The sequence below is a fragment of the Plasmodium yoelii genome (genome assembly GCF_900002385.2).
Source record: "Plasmodium yoelii strain 17X genome assembly, chromosome: 7".
Classification (NCBI taxonomy): Eukaryota; Apicomplexa; class Aconoidasida; order Haemosporida; family Plasmodiidae; genus Plasmodium; species Plasmodium yoelii.
The window spans coordinates 898828-922018 of record NC_036179.2 but is presented as its reverse complement, the minus strand read 5'-3'; the positions used below and the strand labels follow the sequence as shown (position 1 = coordinate 922018).

General features: G+C 20.6%; 3 protein-coding genes across 3 annotated transcripts; 1 reads left to right on the top strand and 2 right to left on the bottom strand.

Annotated features, from left to right (window-relative positions):
* Positions 1-69: 69 nt before the first annotated feature.
* PY17X_0720300 (uncharacterized protein) lies at positions 70-1374 on the bottom strand (the record flags this gene model as incomplete). The annotated part of the gene is made up of 1 exon (XM_726169.2): positions 70-1374. One exon carries the CDS (start codon positions 1372-1374, stop codon positions 70-72), a length of 1305 nt encoding a protein of 434 aa, XP_731262.1.
* Positions 1375-4066: 2692 nt separating this feature from the next.
* Positions 4067-7258, top strand: PY17X_0720200 (uncharacterized protein; the record flags this gene model as incomplete). Its single annotated transcript, XM_726211.2, has 1 exon — positions 4067-7258. The coding sequence occupies one exon, from the start codon at positions 4067-4069 to the stop codon at positions 7256-7258; it is 3192 nt and encodes a 1063-aa protein (XP_731304.2).
* Positions 7259-7875: 617 nt separating this feature from the next.
* On the bottom strand, positions 7876-22815 carry PY17X_0720100 (conserved Plasmodium protein, unknown function; the record flags this gene model as incomplete). Its single annotated transcript, XM_022955584.2, has 10 exons — positions 7876-7962; positions 8079-8156; positions 8328-13596; positions 13822-15998; positions 16263-18518; positions 18636-18835; positions 19026-19144; positions 19278-19390; positions 19537-21587; positions 21765-22815. The coding sequence occupies 10 exons, from the start codon at positions 22813-22815 to the stop codon at positions 7876-7878; spliced, it is 13401 nt and encodes a 4466-aa protein (XP_022811844.2).
* Positions 22816-23191: the final 376 nt, after the last annotated feature.

The following is a 23191-nucleotide window of genomic DNA, read 5'->3' as shown; positions in this document are numbered from 1 at the left end:
ATTTTGTTTAATGGTTTATTTTGTTTACTGGCTCAATGTTTATGAGCAGCTTTTCAAAGGTTGGGAATGTCATGCTTTATTTGAAGTCGACTTACGATGAGATGTAAGATCAATAACTTTTTGAACATTTTTTATATATTTTTCAATTTGGTTATTAAGGTGTTCCCATTGTTGTTCATCAAAATGTCGTAAAATAGTTGTTTTCATATGTACTGTTTTATTTATTTGATCTATTTTTGCATCAATAACATCACTACCTATTGCTGATACGAGTATTTTTTCAACTTTTAGCATAGTAATATTTAATTGATCTGCTATATATTGTATATTTTGAACTTTATTATCTTTAAATAAAGAAATTATAGATAATAAATACATTTTGTTTTCAGAATTTTCAAGATCAATATTATATTTTGTAAAAAAACTATCTCCATATTTTTTTTTAAATGTTAAAAATTCTTGTATATTATATTTATAAAAGATATTTAATAATTCATATATTGGTTTATATTCTTCTATATATTGTAAATTTTGAATTGCATCTAAATTAATAATTTCATGAAAAAAAATATTATTATTAAGATTAATTGAATCAACAATTAATTCAACACTTGCTTTTATCGTAGATGCATGATTTAAAATTTCTTTACTTTCTTTTTGAAAATAATATATATGTTTTTTTAAATGTTTATAAGAATCTTCATATTTTTTTAATTTTTTTAATTCTTCAGCTACAATTAAATAGATTTGTCTCTTTTCATTATTACTTATATTCCATTCTTTTATCCATTCATCTATAAATTTGATATATGGTAAAATAGAATGAAATAAATTATTTTGTGATGAAAATTGTAAAATAGCTATAAATGTTGGGAATCTAAAAGAAAAATTCACATTAAAAGAATTATATAATAATTGTAATATTTTTAATCTTAATTCAGGAAAAACATTATAATTTTTTATAGCTTTTATGAAATTATTTGTTGCATTATTAAGATCTTCAACACTTTTAAATTCTAATTGTAATATCGAAATTAGAATTACAAAATATTCTTCTACTTCTTTATAAAATTCATTAAACGTTTTAACACATTCCTTATTATCTATTATCACATTTATTTTTTTATTTTTTTTTGTTTCAATCAATGTTTCAAAAACACAATCACTAGCAGATAACAACAAGGAAAATATTTCAGATCTATTATTTGTTTCTGATTCTTTATCTTGATTTTGATAAATATTTAAAAATTTTTTAAAAAAAACTTCATATTCTTGAATATTTTTTTGTTTAAGAATTCCTAAAATCCAGTCACCAACTGTAACTGCAGTTACAGTTCCGGATAAGTCATGAGTTAATTGTATATAAATTGACATTCTTAAAAATTGTTTATGTAAAAAAGGGTGAGAAATGTCTATACCTACCTACATATATATATATATACATATACATATATGTAGATATATGTAGATATATACCTTATTTTAGAGAATTATAAAATAAAATAAGTCGAATTAGTAGAACTGTTTCAAAGTCAATTTCTATAACACTTTTTCATATATCATCAAGTTATTTTTAAATAAAAATTTATTTTTAGTTTTATTTTTTTTCTCTAAAAATTTACTATGTATCATAAATTTATTGCGAATTTTGTTTATCTTATTATCCTCGTATATTTTACCGTTATTTTAAATATTGAAAAAATTGGGGAAAATAATTATAGTTTTTTTTTTGCTATTTTTTGCTATTTTTTACTATTTTTTACTATTTTTTACTATTTTTTACTATTTTTTACATGTATATTTCGTTTTTTTCAATTAATAAATGTTGCTTAATTCCTTAGTAGGATTAAATTTTTTCACAATTTTTTTCACAATTTTTTTCGCAATTTTTTCGCAATTTTTTCACTATTTTTTTTTACTATTCATTTTGGTATTTTATACATTTTTAAGCTCCATATTTTATATCGCCCAAGGGGGGGGTTTGTATAAATTCGCATGTATAAATGTATATATTATGTATGTATATATTATGTATGTATATATTATGTATGTATATATTATGTATGTATATATTATGTATGTATATATTATGTATGTATATATTATGTATGTATATATTATGTATGTATATATTATGTATGTATATATTATGTATGTATATATTATGTATGTATTATGTATGTATAGTTTACATACGTATGCATGTATAAACACCGGTTTGTTCGAATATGCTAATATAAAAACGATGCACAAAGATATTTCTTTTTCTTATTTTTTATGGGTACAGTATTTATTAATATATATTTTCCAATTTTTATTGTTATTTTTTCAATTTTTTTTTTTTTTTTTGCATTTTTTACCGAATAAAATGATATACAAAAAATTTATAGCAAAATGGAAAAATAATAAATAACAGAATAAATTATTTCAAGGGATTTTTTTATTTTTTTATTTTAATATTAGTATATTTATTTTTTATTATATCATAATTATTCCGTTTTTTTTTTTTTTTTTTTTTTTTGGATGTATTTTGCCAGTTCAGTATTTTCATTAATATTCCATATGTTAAAAAATATACACATACTAAAATATTATGTTATTTATATAGGGTCATATATATTTCTATTATTTTTTAAATATTCAATACTAATTATATATAGAACATTTTTTCATATTAATATAAATAAAATGGTAATATATAAATAAATGCATACATCATGTACATATATTTTACTTTTTTATATATAGAAGATAGAGAAGTATATAAATTATGTTGGCTTAAATTTGAATATACAATTTTTCACGAAAAATAAACACATTAACATTTTCTATATATATCTTCTAAATACAATATATATAATACCTCCCATGTTATATGTAAAACATTATTATAAATTTGATATCGATAAGCATTATATACACACTTTTTTACTTTGTTTTGTTTCGCTTTTTTTTTCGCTTTTTTTTTCACTTTTTTTTTTACTTTTTCTTTCACTTTTTCTTTCACTTTTTCTTTCACTTTTTTTCTTTCGTGAATCATAGTACAATCTCAAGAATAAGCACATTTTTATTATCTTTATGGACATTTATATTTTATTAAAATGAAAAAAATAAAATAAAAAAAATTAAATTAAAAAAAATTAAATTAAAAATGTTATAGTGCGAATTTACGAATATTGTATTATTATGCCCCTTGTCTATATTTTTTTTTTTTTTTTTTGTATTTAGAGCATTTTTTATTACATATGCATATGCATATATAATATGTATGTATGCATGTATATATATATATATATATATTTATTTATTTATTTATAATATTATTGTACTAGAGTGAACATATTTATGCTTTCATTTCATATATTTAATTTTTCGCGAACTTAGTAATTAATTTTTTTATTCTACATTTTATTTGCTTATATATTATTGGCATATTTAGTGGCCTTTCAAAATATAGAGAGTATTTTTCCCTTAATATGTTATTCCCAATTTAGCTTATATTCTTACATTATATTTTTAGCGTTTTTTTTTTTCGTATTTTATGAATTTTTACACATAATATTTTATATCGTTTTAAATTGTGAAAATATATCTCATTTCAGAAAATTTTGAAGTTTTAATTCGTTTTATTTTAACAATAATATATGCTTACACATTTATAATACTACCCATGTACATATAAATAGCTTGCATCTATCTACATATAAATAGCTTGCATCTATCTACATATAAATAGCTTGCATCTATCTACATATAAATAGCTTGCATCTATCTACATATAAATAGCTTACATACATCTACATTTTAATACCTGATTCGTTTCTCTATGCCCCGACCTATCCCACATGCTACATATAAATGCGTCTACGTATAACTGCCTCCACATATAACTGCATCTACATGTAACTGCATCTACATATAAATGGGTACCACATGCTGCATACACAGGAGTCGTCTCAACGCAGTAGCATAAAACCCCTTGTCTATTTTTATCTGTATAAAATTGTGAAAAAATTGTAAATATATATTTTTTTTTGTTTATAATTTAAATAAAATAAATAGCAAGATGGATTGGAAATTTAAAAGCGAACCCTCAGTTTTCGAACTTTCAAAATATATCGAAGCTCAAGATTTAGACAGTATATTGAATTATGAATGTTTATTACATGAAATCAAATCTGAAAATTATGAATTAATTAATTATTTATCTAAAGATGATAATTTAAAAAAAATTATAAGTTATATAATTGAAGAAAATGATGATAAAAATAACTATGATAGATATTATCGGTTTCCATATAAATGCCATCAAATTATTAGTTCTGAAAATAAAATAATTACTGATTCTATAGTATATAATAATAATATAATGAAATATTTTTGGAGTTTTATTTTGAATAAAAATCAATTAAATGAAGTGTTGGCAGGATATTTTAGTCGATGTGCAATAGCAATATATAATAAAAATTCTAAAGAAGTTGTAAATTTTTTAAAAAAAAAAAAAGAATTATATTTAAAAGGGTTTTTATATCATTTTTATTCTAGAAATATAACTGAATTATTTAAAGTATTATTATTTGTTAAGATACCATATCTAACTATATTTGAAAACAAAAATATTATATATCTTATTTTAAGCAATTTAAATGGAAATTTTTCAGATAATAAATATATAATATCAGATAGAGAAGATAATATAGCATGTCTTATAAGAGATTTATTTGTCAGAAAAACCGAAATATATTATTTTAATTATTTTATAATTGATTTATCATCACAAATTTCATTTTTATATCTAATTAAATGTGTTTTTTCAGAATGTACTTACACTGTTTCAGCTGCTATAACTATTATATCAGATTTGTTACATTATACGGTTCTCGCAAAATCATATAATCAAATTGATTTTTATGAATGTTTAGATATATATAATAAAGAAGAAGAAGCTAAAAAAAACGAAGAATTAAAAGAATTGGAAATTTTACAAAAAAAAAAAGAAACAAAAAAAAAAAAAAAAAAAAAAAAAAAAAGAAAATCAATTAAATTATTAGAGGGAAATATATTTGTTTCGAAAACACATCTAACTTCTAATCAAGGTTATCAAACTATTGGTGAAGATAATTTATTTTTACAAAATTCTAACATAGATACAAATTCTGATTTTCCAACTATTGAAACTGTACAAAATGAAGATGAAGAAAATGAAGAAAAATATGAAAAAGTTAAACGTGAAATTGAAAAAATAGAAATCGAACAACGTGATGATATAAATAAAGATACACAATTAAATCATATTAGTAAAAAAATAAAAGAAGAAAAAAATATACAAACACAAATAACATCTAATGAAGATGCAAATGAAAATTTAACTACATCAAACTTTTCTAATCAAAATATATTAACAGATGATTTGGAAAATTCTAATCATTTAATATATACAGACCAAATAAATACTGATATAAAAATTGGGAAAAATATTAATTTCATTGATAATCTTGATAATAATCAAAATATAAATTATAATGATTTAAAAAATGAGAGATATAATAGTGATGGTTTTTCTTTTGCTTCAGATTTCTCATCAGATTATTCTACTAATGATGATAATATAGAACATTTAAAAAAAATAAAATTCGATGAGGTTTTAAATAAAATGAAAAATATTGCTACACTTAAAAAAGTTTCACAATGTCAATCGGAATATAAAATGAGTAAAGAAGCAGAAGTAGGAACAGAAGTAGGAACAGAAGCAGAAGCAGAAGCAGGAGCCTTATCATGGAATTCGATTTCTCAAAATGATCAAATTTCTCAGAAAAATCAGAAAAATGCACAAAATTTGCAAAGCTTGCAAAGTTTGCAGAGTGAATCTCCTTGCTCTGGCACAACTAATAATGCAAACAATATGTATAACGAAATGGCTGTGGAAACAAATAGAATGGAAATTATAGGCATTGAAACGGGGCAAGAGTATACTCAAAATGACCAAGCTAGCACCACCTTGCAAAACAATTCTAATCACGTTAAAACAACATTTAATATATTTCAAAAAGAAGAAAGAGAACCAACCATAACTTTGGAAAAGTGGGTCGAATATTTAGAAAATACTTTATTTATAGATATATGCTTTTTAAGATATATAAAAGATATAATGAATGTATATATAAAAAATATAAAAAAAAATAAAGATAAAAATATTTTAGGATTTACAACATTAGAAATTATACAATTAATAAAAACATTAATTAAAACAAAATCAAAAAATATATTAACTGAAATAATTGATGAAGGGTTTTTTGATATATCTATTGATATATTTTTTAAATTTAAATGGAATAATTTATTACATATATCTGTTTGTGATCTTTTACAAACTATAATATTTAAAGAAAATGAATATTCTTATGTTTTATATTATATTTTAGCTTTAACTACATTTCTTCCAAAATGTTTGCGATATTTTGATGTTGTAAGACGATGTCGAAATATAAAAAAAAAAAAAAAAAAAAAAAAATTAGAAGCCTTAATAGATTGTGGTTATAAAGCACATCTTCTTCATATTTGCCAAATATTGAGCAACAAATCTTTAGAAATTAAATGGCTATCAAATTTTTTAGTTACTGTTTCAGGTTGGAATGATATTATTATTGAAGAATTAAACCATTATTCTTTATATTTTAATGATTCTAATTATATTAATGATAAAAAAATTGAAGATACTAATCAAACACAACTACTACAAAATAATAATCACGATATTTCTCAATCTGATGATTATAACAAAATACAAAATTCAGAAAATAATAATTTATTAATTCATCCTCAAAATATTCAAATCTCTAAAGATATTGAAAATCCTCAATTTTCATCAGAAATATTAGACAATTCCATTATCCCAAATGACCCAAATAGCCAAAATGACTCAACTAGCCAAAATGACCCAGCTAGCCAAAATAGCCAAAATAGCCAAAATGATCAGAATTATCAAAATTATCAAAATGACCCAAATTATCAAAATGATCAAAATTCTAGTGATATAAATTTTAGCAACTATTCGAATGTTATAGATATCCTATTTGATGAAAATAAAAATGTATATCCTAAATATGAAGACGAATTTCAAGATAATAAAAATTCTTTTAATTTTGAAAATTATAATCAATTTGCTAGCATTGATAATAATCAGAATAGTAACGCAAATTTTGTGGAAAATAAAAATAGTTATTTGTATGAAGATAACACAAATGAACAAAATGGTTAGTGTTAACTTAACTCTTTAATTTTTAGACAATATTTAGACAATATTTAGACAATTTTTATTTATCATTACAATATAAATTTAACAAATTATATTGTTTTTTTTTTTTTTTTTTATCGTAAATATAATTATATATATTCCCAAATTCAACTAATTAATTGAGGATAATATAAAGAAAATGCCAAATTTTAAATAAAATTATTTCATACATGTATCATAGTTTATTAACTAATAATGTTATTATAAAATATACATTCTTATTTATTTATTCTAGTTTCTTCTTTTTAATGCTTACAACATTCGAAATTGTCGTAAAAATGTAGTAATTTTTACTACCCTTTTTATCCATAATTTTTGTTTTCTATATAATACATTCTATATATCATTTTAAAAATAGATATTTAAAAAAAAACTCCTAAACAATATATATTTTTTTGTATATATAATTTGCAAATATAAAACATCATTTACTAATAAATAGTCTCAAATCATCTTTTAGTGTAAAAAATGATTACACACATATTTATTCTAATGCTTTTTAAGTTGATTCAAATTTAAATAAATAAGTAAAAAATATAATATTTAGATAAATGTATGACAAATATATCCGAATAAAGAAATTACCCACTTTGTATTTCATTTGATTCTGAAATGTCATAGATTATTATTTCGTCTTTTTTGTTAAATATTGTGCTTTCTCTTTTTTCCTGCACGTTTAAAAATAAACGAAAAAAATATAAAAAAAAAATAAAAAAAAAAGCGAAAAAAATAAAAGAATACTAAATGGCTAATATAAGCTAGTTCACTTTTCCGCTTTTCTTACCTGCTTAAATTCGTTGAAAAAGATGCTAAACTTTGTGCGGTTCTCTTTTAAAATGTCTCTTATCACGTTTTTCTCAGCCTTAAAATGGGAAGAAAATGGGAAAAAAATGGGAAAAAAATATGAACAAAATGGGAATAAAATATGAACAAAATATGAACAAAATAGGGACAAAATATGAACAAAATATGAACAAAATAGAAGGCACACGTTGACAGATGCAGTGATTTATTTGCAAATGCAATGAGATACCTCAGTGTATAATTCATGAGATGGTGTAAAGTGTGAAGAAATGATGTAGGAAAAAAGATTGTTCTCTGTTTTAATTAACAATAAGAATGAACTATTAAAGGCCATAATGTTTATCTTATTGGTTCTAGTAATTATAAATTTATTAAAATGGTTATATTTCAGTATTCCTTGTTTTGGTCGAATAGTATAGTTATGTATTTCATCTGAATTGTTTTTGTCTAATAGTTGATTATAACCAACTATATAAGCATCGAAATATGAATCATTATTATTTTTATAAAAAATATTTAAATTTGTTTCAGAATATAAATTATTATCTATATATATATTTATACATTTTTTTGATATATTAATATAATTAAATATTTCTAAAAAAATATAATTTTTTTCAACTGTTATAAATTCTTTTATTTTTTCACTTTTTATTGATTTAACTTTTAATATTTTATCATCATTTTCATATTGATATATTTCATCATTTCTTACATCTAATTCATCATTTTTATTATTTTCCCTAATTTCCACTTTTTTTATCATTATAAAAAAATTACAATGAAAAGGAATATTAGCTAACAATTCCAAACTAATAACTAAATAATTTTCTTTATCCTCAACTATATTTATATAAAGAAAATTATTTAATATATTTTCATTCATATTAAAAAGAATGTTATTTAAAACTTCATTTCCATAATTGTCTTTACAATTTTTTTCTATTTTATCAGAATTTTTTAAATTGTTTAGATTTAAAAAAAATATTTTATAATTTGATTTTTCCAATAAAATATTTCGATGCATAATATTTTTTTCTTGTTTTTTTTTTTCTAACTCTTTTATTGTCTGATAATATTTTTCCATTTCTCCAATTTTTTTTTTATTTATAAATATTTTCATACTAGTTTTAATCTTACATATACTTTGGATAAATATTTTACCATCAGAATAAACAACTTCTTTCTTATTTATTCCATCTATATTTTTATCAAATTTATTATTTATTCCATCTATATTTTTATCAAATTTATTATTTATTTCCATTCCTTCTTCATAACACTCTTCTATTCCCACATCTGATGAATCCGATATACTTAGTTTATCCAAATATAATATATGGTTGTTTCTTTTAGAACCCACTTCTATTGTGCTATAACTCTCCGATTCGGTCTCCTCTAAACTGTATTCATCAGATCTATCTTTTTCTACACCATTCTCAGCAGACCCATCTTTTTCTAAACCATCTTCAGCAGACCCATCTTTTTCTAAACCATTAAAACTAAATGATGATGATTTTGACATTTCATTTGAAATATAATTTAATTGTTTAGTACAAACATTTTCGATATTGTCTAAGTTGTTTTCTTCTTTTTCTTCTTTTTCTTCTTTTTCTTCTTTTTCTTCTTCTTCTTCTTTTTCTTCTTCTTCTTCTTTTTCTTCTTCTTCTTCTTTTTCTTCTTCTTCTTCTTTATCTGCTATTATACGATCTGTTTCAAGAAAAAAATCGCTTTTTGTATTATTAAAAAATAATTCATATTCATATATTATATATTGATTAATTTTCTTTTCTTTTTTTTTATTATTTATAGGATATAATAATATTATCAATTTTTCTATCGATTTTGCATATTTACAAAAATAAGTAGAAAAAATAGAAAAGTTTTTTCTTTTTTTTATTTTAAAATGTTCATTACTTAATAATTTAAAATATTTATATTTCGTATTTAATAATATTTTTTCTTTTCCATTTTCAATATTTCTACTTTTTTCTGATTTGTACAATTTTAGACAATTTATTTTATTCATATTATTATATTCATAGTTTTTACTTCTATCTGTTTCAATAATACATTTTACATATATTTTTGAAGAAAATGGGTTGAATAAATTTATATTAAAGTTATATAAACAAAATGAATTATGTATTATTATTCTCTCTTTTATTTTTTTTTCTTCTATATATCCACCCTTTAAAAAATAAATAAAATCTCCAAATAAATCGCTTCTTATTATAACATAACATTCTTGTGATGTTCCAACAGTGGGCTTATATTTAATCAAAATATAATTTCCACTCTTTTTATTATCACAATTTATCATGCTATAATTTATTTTATTACTCAGATATATCCCCTTTATGTTGTGTCTCACAATTTGTTCCGTGCTCATATCGTCATCATCACCATCATCATTTTCATCACCATCATCATTTTCATCACCATCATCATTTTCATCACCATCATCATTTTCATCACCATCATCATTTTCATCACCATCATCATTTTCATCACCATCATCATTTTCATCACCATCATCATTTTCATCACCATCACCATCATCATTTTCATTTCCATTTCCATCACCATCAAACTCTTTGATGTTGGAAGATTTGTCCGCGCCTCTTTCAATTTTGCTATTATAAAACTCAAACCCATTATTTAATTTATAGTTCTCAATACAATTGTATGAATTATTTTTATTTATATTATTTTCCTCAATATATTCTCCTATTTGGTAATAATAACTTGTATTTTTCTGTTGATCTGTTTCTAATTTGTTTACATATCTTTTATTTTTGTTGGAAAATTCAAAATTCAAATGTATTAAACACGATTTCGATAATAACGAAGAGAAATTACTAATATCTAATTGGGTTCGAAATCTAGCCAATAATATTAATATATAATAACTTACCCCTTCATTTTTATTATATATAAAAAAAAAACCAATATTATGACTTGTATATTTTATATCTACATTTATATATTTTTCACAATATTTTATTAACTCTTCAAATATTTTTTTTTCATTTTTTTCCAAATTTAATTTTTTTGTCATATTTTTTTGTAAACAATCTCCTTCATTTTTTATTTCTTCTTCTTCATTTTGAAGAAAATAAAAATTTGATAACTCATTTGAAATGTCTGAAAATTTTATATTCTCATTTTGTTTTATTTCATCTTTTCTTTTCATACATTCACTTTTTTTTGTTTTATTATATTTCGAACCTTTTTCTTTTTTTTCATCTAATTCAAAATTGGTATCTTTTGTATCTTCTTCATTTTTATGTTTTAGAATATTATCAAAATAATTTGGTATTTTTGGAGCATATTTTATTGTGTATACATATGCATCATTTGCTGGTATTTCAATTTTCTTTTTTTCTATATATTCATTCATATAGGAAAGTAAAAAATATTCTTCTTTTTTATTTCCATTATTTTTTAACACAATTTCTTTATTTAATACATCTCCTACATTGCTTTCAAGAGTTAAAACATTGATCGGTTTGTTCAAATCTACTGTAACTTTTAATTTATACCAAAAAAATGAATCTACCAATGAAAAATTTTTAGATGTAATATTAGAATCATTTTTAATAATATCTCTAGAATCTTTTATCTTATTCACATCTAAAAATCGAAAGCATTTAAATATAATACACCCAATGAATTCCCCTATATGTATACTTCTAACAAAAAAAGTATAAACTTTCTTTTGCTTTGGAAGCATTTCGATTTTTTGATCTCCAAATATAATTGGTAAATCTGAATAAATTTTATACTCACAATGAAAATCTAATTCATTATATATTTCAATACTTACTGCTTTTTTCATTTTATTTAATATTTTTAAATGAATTGTATCTTTAGGATATGGTTTAACAATATTTGCTTTTACATTAATTTTTATTACATCTTGTTCATTTTCTACATTAGTTAAAAATATAAAACATGAACATTCTACTTCTACAACCGAATAACATCTAATTTCAAAATTAAATGATTCTACATCTTTATCTATTTCAATATATTCATCATAATTAAATATTTTATAATCAATTTTATTTTTATTCATATCTAATACTTCACTATTAGAGCATTTATATATTAAATTTTTATTAGTATAATTATATATAGACACACATTTTTTTGATAATAAATATGCATTTTGATTAAATGTTACATTTATAATATTATTATTTTCTTTTTTATTTATATTTGCAATTATTTTATACAATTTATTACATGCATTATATATACTATTCTCATCTACTTCTAACTCATCATATTTTGATAATTGTATAGATTTATTTATATCTTCATTATATTTTTTTTTATTATTTGCCATCAAAATTATGTTATATTCATATACGCCCATATTTTCTTCATTTATGTTAAATTCATATAAATAGTTATTTTTTTCTTTTATTTGATCATAAAAATTGTCTAAAAATAAATTATTTTCATTTATTTGATTTATAAAATCATTATAATTATATTTTTGGAAAGATGGTAATTTTTCCTTTATCCCATTTTTACCAACCTTATCACAAATTATATAAAATTGGTCACTTATTTTATTTATATAATTTAGATAATTTTTTATGTAACTTAAAAAAACTTTATTATTCATTTTGTTTAAATAACATAAAATAAATTGTATACATTTTAGAAATCTTTTATTTATTGGAATTAATTTTATTTGATACGAAAATTTTGATAATTGGGAATCTATTTTTATAACTTCTTCTTCCTTTATATTATTAATATAAAATAAGCAATTTAATTTACAACTCGACATTACACATTTTGTCTTTAAATCTTTAGCACAAAAAAGTAAAAAACATAAATAATATCCTTCTATAAATGGACAAAAATGTAATTTTATCGTTCTTTTCTCATTTTCTCTACTAACAAAGGGTTTCATATTTTCTATATAAAAACAATTAAAATAATTTTTATCACAATTTAAATTTTTTTTTAAATTCAAATTAAGTAAAGAACAAACATCACATTCCTTGTATCCTTTCTCTTCATTTATATTTCTATTAATATCATTTTTATAATTACCATTTTCTTTATTATTTAATATGTCTATATCAAATTTCCCTTTTTTTATTTCTTCTCTTTTTAAATTTTTAATATATATATGATACATATTCATATTTATGTTCACTTTTTTCGAAATATCATTTATTAAATTTATTTCTACACTTTTGTTTTCATATATTTTACCCCTCATGTTAAAACATTTTATTTCACTATTTTTTAACATTATGTTTATTTTTGATGAATTTGTTCCACTACCATTTTTCATATTAACCTTCCCTTCTTCAAATTTTAAATTGCTATTCAATTTATTCCATTCCTTTCCTTCTACCAATAAATTACTATTACTCCTCACTATTTCTGACTTTAATTTGCTCTTATTTGTTTCAACCAATTTAATGCAAATAAATTTGTCCTCGTCATTATCTCCTGGGAAGAGATTGCTAAAGGGGAAACGAAAATATAGCCAGTGGCAAGTGTGTAAAATTGGAAAAATTGACAAATTTGAAAAATTTGGAAAAGTGGAAAGAGTGGAAGAGTGGAAGAGTGGAAGAGTGGAAGAGTGGAAGAGTGGAAAGAGTGGCAAAAGTCGTTCCGTTGGCTAGTTTTTTTTGAACTAGCCAAATTCAATAAATTATGAAAAAAAAAAAAAAAAAAAAAAAAATTACCTTTCTTTTCGTAGTACCAATATGGTATAATTTTCATTATGATAAAAATTATTTTCATAGTTATTTTCCTCAACATTTTGAATTCCATCATAAGATAAAGAAGACTGAAAACTATCAATAGAAGAAGAGGATATAGAAGAAGATATAGAAGAAGATATAGAAGAATAGTCTCCAAAATTTGAAGTATTTTTTTGGTAAGGTATAGTATTATTAACATTTTCATGACTTAACAAGTTGTCTTTTTTGTGAATATTATTTATTTTTTTAGTAAAAGATGGGAATTTTATATTAATATTATAATCATATTTGAATATATTTTTGTCGTAATTTGGATCTATTTTTAATTTAATTTCTTCTGATTTATGAGAATCAATTTCTATATATTCCTTATCAATTTCATATTTACTACACCCTATTAAAAAAACGGTATATTTACATTTATTATCATTTAAATTATATATTAATATTATTCTTTCATTTTGATCTACACTTTTGTCATTATTATTTATATGATTCCTTTTTCTTTCCTTGTCTTTATGTAAATCAATATTTTTTTTATTTTTTATAGTATTTTTTTTTTTTACAATTTCTTCTTTTATTAAAACTCGATCACTTTTATAAGATGATATATCATCTACATCTAAATAATATTTGGGTAAATAATTTGGTAATATAAAATATAAGCAATTTAAAAATAAAAATATGTGAATATAATTAAAGTCGATAAGAACCTGTCTAGTTATTAAATTATCTAATTTTATTTCATTTAAAATTATTAACAAAATATCAATATTATGCATATAATCCTTTCTATTTTTACATTCTACTTTTATTTTATTTTTAAAAAATAAAAAATATGGTATATGTGAAATTATTGTATATAATATAATTACTAAATTTTTTAAACTATATATATTTATTATTTTCAATTTGTTTTCCCTAACAATATTTTTTTTTTTCTTTTCTTCTCTATAAAAGTTTGACTTTTCAAAATTTTTATATGAATGTTCATTATTTATATATCCAGAAGAATTGTCATCATTTTTTTTCATATAATTCGATTGTTTAGAATTAGTATCATCATTAATTAAGTTGCTTTCATTTTTATTATATTCATTTTCTTTATTCTTAAATATATATTGTTCATTTTTTACCTTATTATAATACACATTATTGTAATGAAAATATAACCATTCGAAAAGTATATATTCAATATTTTTGTAATACTTAGAAATGTTTGTTTGATTGGTGCTAGCTATTTTATTTTGACACTCTTCTAACGCCGCTTTATTTTGGCACCCTTCTAACGCCGCTTTATTTTGGCACCCTTCTAACGCCGCTTTATTTTGGCACCCTTCTAACGCCGCTTTATTTTGGCACCCTTCTAACACCGCTTTATTTTGGCACCCTTCTAACACCGCTTTATTTTCCATTCCTTTTTCACCTTCTCCTTCACCACTGCATAAATTCAAGTTGTTTATTTTATTAACCAAATCTTTTAAATCAATTAAATTATTTTCATAAAAATTGAAATAATTTAAATCTAGGTCTTTTTTTTTGGTCCCCATTTTTTTTATCGTAGTTGGTTGTTTCCTTATCTTTATAACTCCATTTTTAATATTATTAATTTTTTTTTCTTTTTTTTCTTTTTTTTCTTCATTGATTTGAGAATATTTTATCTTTTTATTACCACCATTAATATTATTATCCCCATATATTTTTTCTCTTTTTGTTTTATTTCTGATATTTTCTAACATGCTTGTATGTTTATTTAATTCATTGTCTTCTTTATTTAAAATAAGTAAAAAATTTATTTTTTGGATTTTTATATTTTCATAAATTTTATTTTCTATATTGCATAATTTGATTCCTCTCAATTTATATAACGATTCTATATTAACACAATTAAATATTTCTTTACTTAATAATTCGAAAAAAATTGTAATCCATGAATAGCTAAATATCTTTAAATGTGTTTTTAATATTCGATCAAAATATAATATTTTATCATCATTATTATTAATAAAATTATATATATCTTTTATTTCAAAACTATCTTTTTTACATTTCACATTTTTTATGTAAAAATTGTCAGGAACCTTATCCAGTATATGACAACAATACAAATCTATGGGAAGTAGATTTTCATAAATTATGTGATTCACTAAAAGTTTTTCCTGAAAAAAAAAAATAAAACAAAATAAAACAAAATAAAATAAAATAAAATAATAATAAATATATATATATATATACACACATGGGGGTGTAAAAATATGTGGATACGCAACTATAATTAGACAAAAAATGAACCGGTTCTTTGGTTGTAAAATGTAAATAAGAAATTCAAATTTAAAATATAAATTATAGCGAAATAATTAAGATTCATATTTTTATTTGTAGACATAAACATATATAAATAATTTTTAAATTATTAAAGATACCTCTTTTAAGCTTTTTAAAATTTGCTTTATATTTGCAAGAATATTTTCGTGGATAAATATATTTTTTTCAAAGTCTTGCATCGAAATATTTTGGTATATTTTAATTTCATGTAATAAATTATATATATTTCTATTTGGATATATATGAAAAAAATTTATTAACAAATTAATAAAAAATAAAAACAAATCATTAGTATTTTCTAAAAATGTAGGAGCACAACTTTTATTTAATAATATATTTTGAAGAAATACAAAAACATAATCTTTTGGTATTTCATTTATTTCAATAAATTCATTTTCTTTATTATAATATACATTTCTTATATTATTAATTTTTAAATTTTTATATATACATCTTTTTTTAAATATATTACAATTTTCTGTACATATATTTTTGCAATAAAAAGAGAGCAACTCATTATTTTGTTCGCTAACGTTGGAAATGTTGTAGTTATTACCATTTTCAAAATTACCATTTTCAACATTGCCATTTTCAGCTTTGCCATTTTCAAAATTACCATTTTCAACATTGCCATTTTCAGCTTTGCCATTTTCAAAATTACCATTTTCAACATTGCCATTTTCAGCTTTGCCAGAATTGAACTGTTTATCTGTCCAGACTACTTCATCTATTATTTCAGACAAATTTGATCTTGAATTTTCTTTACACATATATTGATCAAGACTATAATTATTTGCCTGACTTGTTAATGCATCAAATTTTTCATATTGTACTTTTTCCAAAAAATAATCAATGTTTTCATCAATGTTTACAAACACTGGTATTTTATAAATATCATAATCTAATATACTAATTATAATTTCTGATTTAAATTTTAAATTTTTAATTGATTTACATTTTAATTCTACATTGATTTTTTTTGTTTTTATGTCAATTTCATTTCCTTGTAAAAAATCTAATGATAGAAAAAAAAAATCTGTATATAAATTTTCAAATTTGTAATTTATTCTTACATAACTATATCCATAGTTATATATTTTAAAAGGAAAAATAAATGTATCATTTAGTTTATTATATATTATATTTATATATGTAATATCAAAATATAATTTAGGAATTTCGATTACTGATAAAATATATATACAATATTTTTTTTCATCAAAGATTTTATCTGTTTGTTCATTTTTTACAACATTCGTTTTTATTTCCAATATATCTACAAACTTTCCTATATCTTTACAATTTTTTAATTTTATTTCAACTTCAATTTCTTCATTTGCTTTTATTATTCCACTCTCTTTATTTAATTCAATTTCGTACATTTTTTCAACATGTTCATTCGATTTGTTTCCTACATTTTCTTGAATATTTCCTTTCTTTAAATTTAGGTTAGAATCTTTTTTTGGAACTGCTCTAGGTAATGTTTTGTTTATTTCAATTTTTTCATTACTCTCTTCATTATTTTTAATAATTTGTTTTCTTTCCATTTCTACAAAATTGTCAACTGATGATGTTGCCAATAAACTGTCTTTTTGTTTTTTGTCATATAATAATATTTCCAATTTAATAGGGTAACTAGAATTATTTTTTAATTTTATTTTTTGAATCCCTTCTTTTTTATAATAAGTTATGAAAGCTCGTTCAGAATTATAAGGTATAATATTTTGAAACAATAACAAATTTGGTGATATACTTAATTGGCTATTTTTAATATTTATATTTATAACTTCATTTGATAATTCATGTAAACATTTATTTTCAAACAATATTTTGTTAAATTTTATTTCTTTTTTTATTATATTATTATAATAACATTGAATATATAAGGAAACAAAACATTTTGGTGATATTTTTATTTTGTACATATTTTTCTCATTTATTTTTATATCGTTATTTTTATTTTCTACAAATATAATTTTAAACTTATTTTTACTAAAATTGTGTAAAAAATTATATAAATCTATTAATTTATTAAAATAATATTTTACACATTTATTGGTTATAATATTCTCATATTCTGTCTTAAATATTTTTTTTAAAACCATAAAATCATCTTTCATATTTCTTACATTTTTATATTCTTTATTATTATATATTATTCTATTATTTTCTGTTTTTTTATTTAATTCAATATTTAAAAAATTTAATTCGCTTAAATTTAATTCACTTAAATTTAAAATCACATTTTCTTCACACCCTCCTTTATTCACAATTTTTATTTCATACCTCTTTAATTCGTTTGTTTCTTGATCTATTTTAATATCATTAAGAAATAACAAATTACTCGAATAAACCTAAAACAAGCATAAAACAAGCATAAAACAAGCATAAAATAAGCATAAATTTAACATAAAATAAACCTAAATTTAACATTCATTTCATAACTAATTTAAAACAACCAAATTATTTACCTTTGTAACAATAATAGGGATAATAATATTATCAGACCCGCGAATAGACAAAATTATTTTATCTTTTATTTGTTTATTTTCTTTCAATTTTACTGAGACTATAATTTTAACCTTTTCATTCTTATTAACATAATTATATTTATAATAAATATTAACACAATCTGGTTTGGCAACACAATTAAAGACAACCGGAGTATCCCCTTCAAAAAAAAAAAAAAAAATAAAAAAAAAATAAAAAAAAAATATTCTTTATACTATTTAATCTTAGAAAATATTGTTAAAATTATTTTTTATGCATATATTTAATAATTCTCAAAAAAAAAAATACTAAGCTAGCTACACAAACCTACACCATTTTAATAGCACTAATTTTTATTTTTATTTTTTTACCTGTACTGGTCAGGTAAAAATGCTTGAAATATTTTTTGTTTAAAATTATATTCTCAAACTTTATTTCATTTACATTTATTTTGCAAGAACATTTATTTACATCAAATATGCATTTTACCCTGTGTAAATAAGACAAAAGAAAAAGAGAAAAAAAATTAAAATTAATAAATATTATTTTATATACATATTTAGGAAAACAATTATTTATATATATAATTTTTTTTTTTTTAATATATATATATTCAATGTTACCTTTTGTAAAGTCTATTATTGTCTAAATACAAATTAATAAAATTATCCATGCGCTCAATATTTTGTGTTCCTATAAATTTTATTGCCACTGTCTTATATTCACTAGGGTTAATCTATTCACAAAAAAAAAAAAAAAAAAAAAATGTGTATATCTATGCTATTTTTTATTTGTTTAGTTAGTATATTTAAATCTAGCTATTTCACCTTTTTCAAAATTATATATTTTTTTTTTTTTTTTTTTTTTTTTTTTTTTCCTTACAACAAGTTTATTTTTTGCTTCAAAAATTTCTTTGGAGAATTCAAGTGTGATAGGGATAGGAATGTTAAAGGGATTATATAAAATTAAATTATTTTCACAAAACATAGATATGTCTGAATTTTTAAAATAAAAATATAATGTATTTATTTTAATAACTATATTTAAAAGTATTATATTTCCCTTAACAACTATCATATCTTCATAATTATCATTAATCTTTAATGTTATATTTTCTGTATAATATTTATGATCAAATAAATAACTTTTATTGTTATTTGAAAGATTCTCATTCTCATGTAATGATAAATTATTTTGCTCTTTTTGATTAAATGTATGATCTGTTAAAATTTGAAAATTTGTCTTTTCGTTATCAAAAATATTTCTATATTTTATTTCATTAATGTTTATTGTTTTGTTACAATTTTCTACATCTGTTTTTATAATAGGTAAGTTTAAAAGTAAGTTAGTTTTTATCATTTCTTTTGAATTCCCTTTTATAAATAATAAATTTTTGTCTAAATTTAAATTAGAACTATGTGTAAAATTAATTTTTATATTACATTCATCATTTTTATTATGTACATTAAATATTTTTGTATATACTTGATTAAATAAAACATAATTAAAATAAATTACTTTATCAAAAATAAGATTTTTAATTTGGTTTTCTTCTAATATATCATTATATTCTAATTGAATATCCTCTTTTTTATCATCATTTTTTTTAATATTAAATATTTTTATCTCTTTTCTCTTTTTCATATCAATATATTTTTTCCTTTTTTCTTCATATATAGATTTATGTATAAACATGTTAGTATTTTTTATTACTTGTTTATCACTTATATATATAAATTTATCATTTATTATATTATTAATTTTTTCATTTTGATCATTTTCAGGTATTGGGTTCTTTATTCCCTGTTTCTCTTTTTTCTCATTTCTTTTATTATACATATATTTTAATATATCATTATATTTTTTTTTATTTTCCTTTAAAAAAGACATAAATTTTTCGTTATATTTATATTTGTCTAATTTACCATCTAATGTATATAAATTTTTGTCAATTTTTTCTAAATCTAGCTTTTTTAAAATTTGTTCATAAATTATATCTTCATTTGAATTTTCATCTTCTTTTTTGGAAATTGTAATTTTCTCTAACTCAATTGTGTTTCTATTAATTTGTTTTGTTTTTCCATCAGCTTTGATCATTTTATCATTTTTGATAACTATCGATCTTCCTATTGATATTCTTTTTTTTATTTGTGCTTTTACAAAAAACACAAAAAAATATAATTTATTACAAAAAAATAAATATAAATAATCATCTATATTTTTAATTACATTACATTTTAAATTAAGAGCAATAATATCTTTAGACAATGGGTTAATAACACCTTCTTTTTTATTTAGATGTATATGCGAAATTTTAGAAAAATTATAATTTATTTTTAAAAATTTATTTAAATTATTTAATTCTAAAATCAAAGTTTTTTCTTCATTTTGTCCTACCATATCATAGTTTAAAAAATATATATTTGAAACGATTGATGGGAATGTTAAACAAAAAAATACATAAAATGTTAAATCTTCTTCGCAACCTTCACTACATTCCACACTCTCACCATTCGCACCGTTCACAGAATTCGCACCGTTCACAGAATTCGCACCGTTCACAGTATTCGCACCATTTCTAAGTTTGTCAAATTGTCGCAAATCGGTAATTGCTTTTTTCCTATTAGTAGAAGGCTTACATTTTGCATCGCATTTATTTGCGGTTATTGTTATTTCTGCCATTACTGGATAGTTTAACATATATGAATAATTTTTATCAATTTTATTTAAAATATCTATGCATGATTCTATTTCGATATATAATAAAATATCAGTACAACTTTGTTTGTCTATGAAATATATATCATTTTGTTTCTCTAACTTTATTTTTATTTTTTCTTCTAGTTTTAAATTATTTCCTACATCTAAAATATTTTCTTCACTTTTTTTCTTTTCCTCATCATTAACATCAAATTCGGGAAAATTGTCCAAATCTAAAAATAAAAAATAAAAAATAAAATGTAAACCCGTTTTGTTTTTTCTATTTGAGGTGGTTTAAGGGATGACAAATGCCATTGCATTTTTCATTTCTTTCGTTTTTTCGTTTTTTCACTTTTTCATTTTTTCACTTTTTCACTTTTTCACTTTTTCACTTTTTCACTTTGCATTACCCCTCAAAAGAGTCCGGACATCTACGCCTCTGTCAACAGCATGGGAAGCAAACTCCTTGGAATCATAAAACATTTTGATTTGTGTTTTTTTTAATTTACAAATAACTGGATATTGATTTTCGTTTTTTATCTGTCCATTAATTCTTTTCGAATTTCCAAAATAAATATAATTCAAATCTATTTGATTCGTTTTCATATTCTCATATATAAATGATACTTGACTATTTATAAAAATTGCGATCATAGTTAAATTTTTAGGAGATTGAGAAAAATAACTATGTTCTTGTGTAATTATTTTATAAGATTTTTGAATCTTTTCTTCGTTTTTATTTTTTATTTTAATATTAATTATAGTACTTTCATTAGGGTTTAAACAAATCGTATTTTTATCAAAATAAATAAAAAAATTATTTTCAATAATATGTTTATTATCACTATTCGAAAGGGTATTACTATTTTTATTATCATCATTTACTGCCTCATTTTTTGCTGCCTCATTATTTATATTGTCTAGACATATAGACAGAGTTCCTTTTTTATTCCCAACATTTTTTACTTCTAATTTTACATCATAAATTAAATTTGTTTTACATAACCCCAAATTAAATACATTATTAAATTTAAATATCGGAACCTTCTTTTTTATATATATAGGAATATATAATGTTGTGTATTCACTTTGTACTTTCACATTTATAGTTCCCTCTATATTATTTATTACATCTAAAATATTTTTTATTTTTTCATATTTATATTTATTTATATTTACATCACAAAATGAAAATTCTACTAATATTTTTTCATAAGTACCTGGAGCAAGTTTTTTTTTTTTTATTCCTTTTATTTTTAAATATTTCGATTCAGATTCGAATATTTTTATGTTTTGAATTTTTGTGCATATATTTTTTATTTTTATAACTTTTTTTTCTATCACTTTTTTTTTTTTTTCAACAAATTCCTCGAAGCTTTCTATGCGGTCATAATAAAATTCTATACTTTTGGGTTCTACATCTATAAGGTCAAATTTGTTTTTCTCTGCATCTAACCCCATACTTTCTTTTACAATTATCCCGTAATATTTATCCTACTATTATTTTTTAAATGCTCATTCGTCAAAATATTATTACATCTAACCTAAATGTTCATTTATATATACATTTCAAAATACATATAAAAAAAAAAAAAAAAGGAATCTATATTTTAGGGAAAAAGAATACAAATAATATATATGCGAACCTTATATTTACATTATTTTAATAACAAGAATATTTTTTTTTCACTGTCTCATTTGGTAATATACTTATTCGAAATTTTTTTTTTATTATAAACATTACTTTATTTTTGTACTTAAATTTATTTCTTATTTATTTTTTTTTATCTTTTTAAAGCGTGTGCATTAAAAATGAAGAAAAAAACATATATTGTGC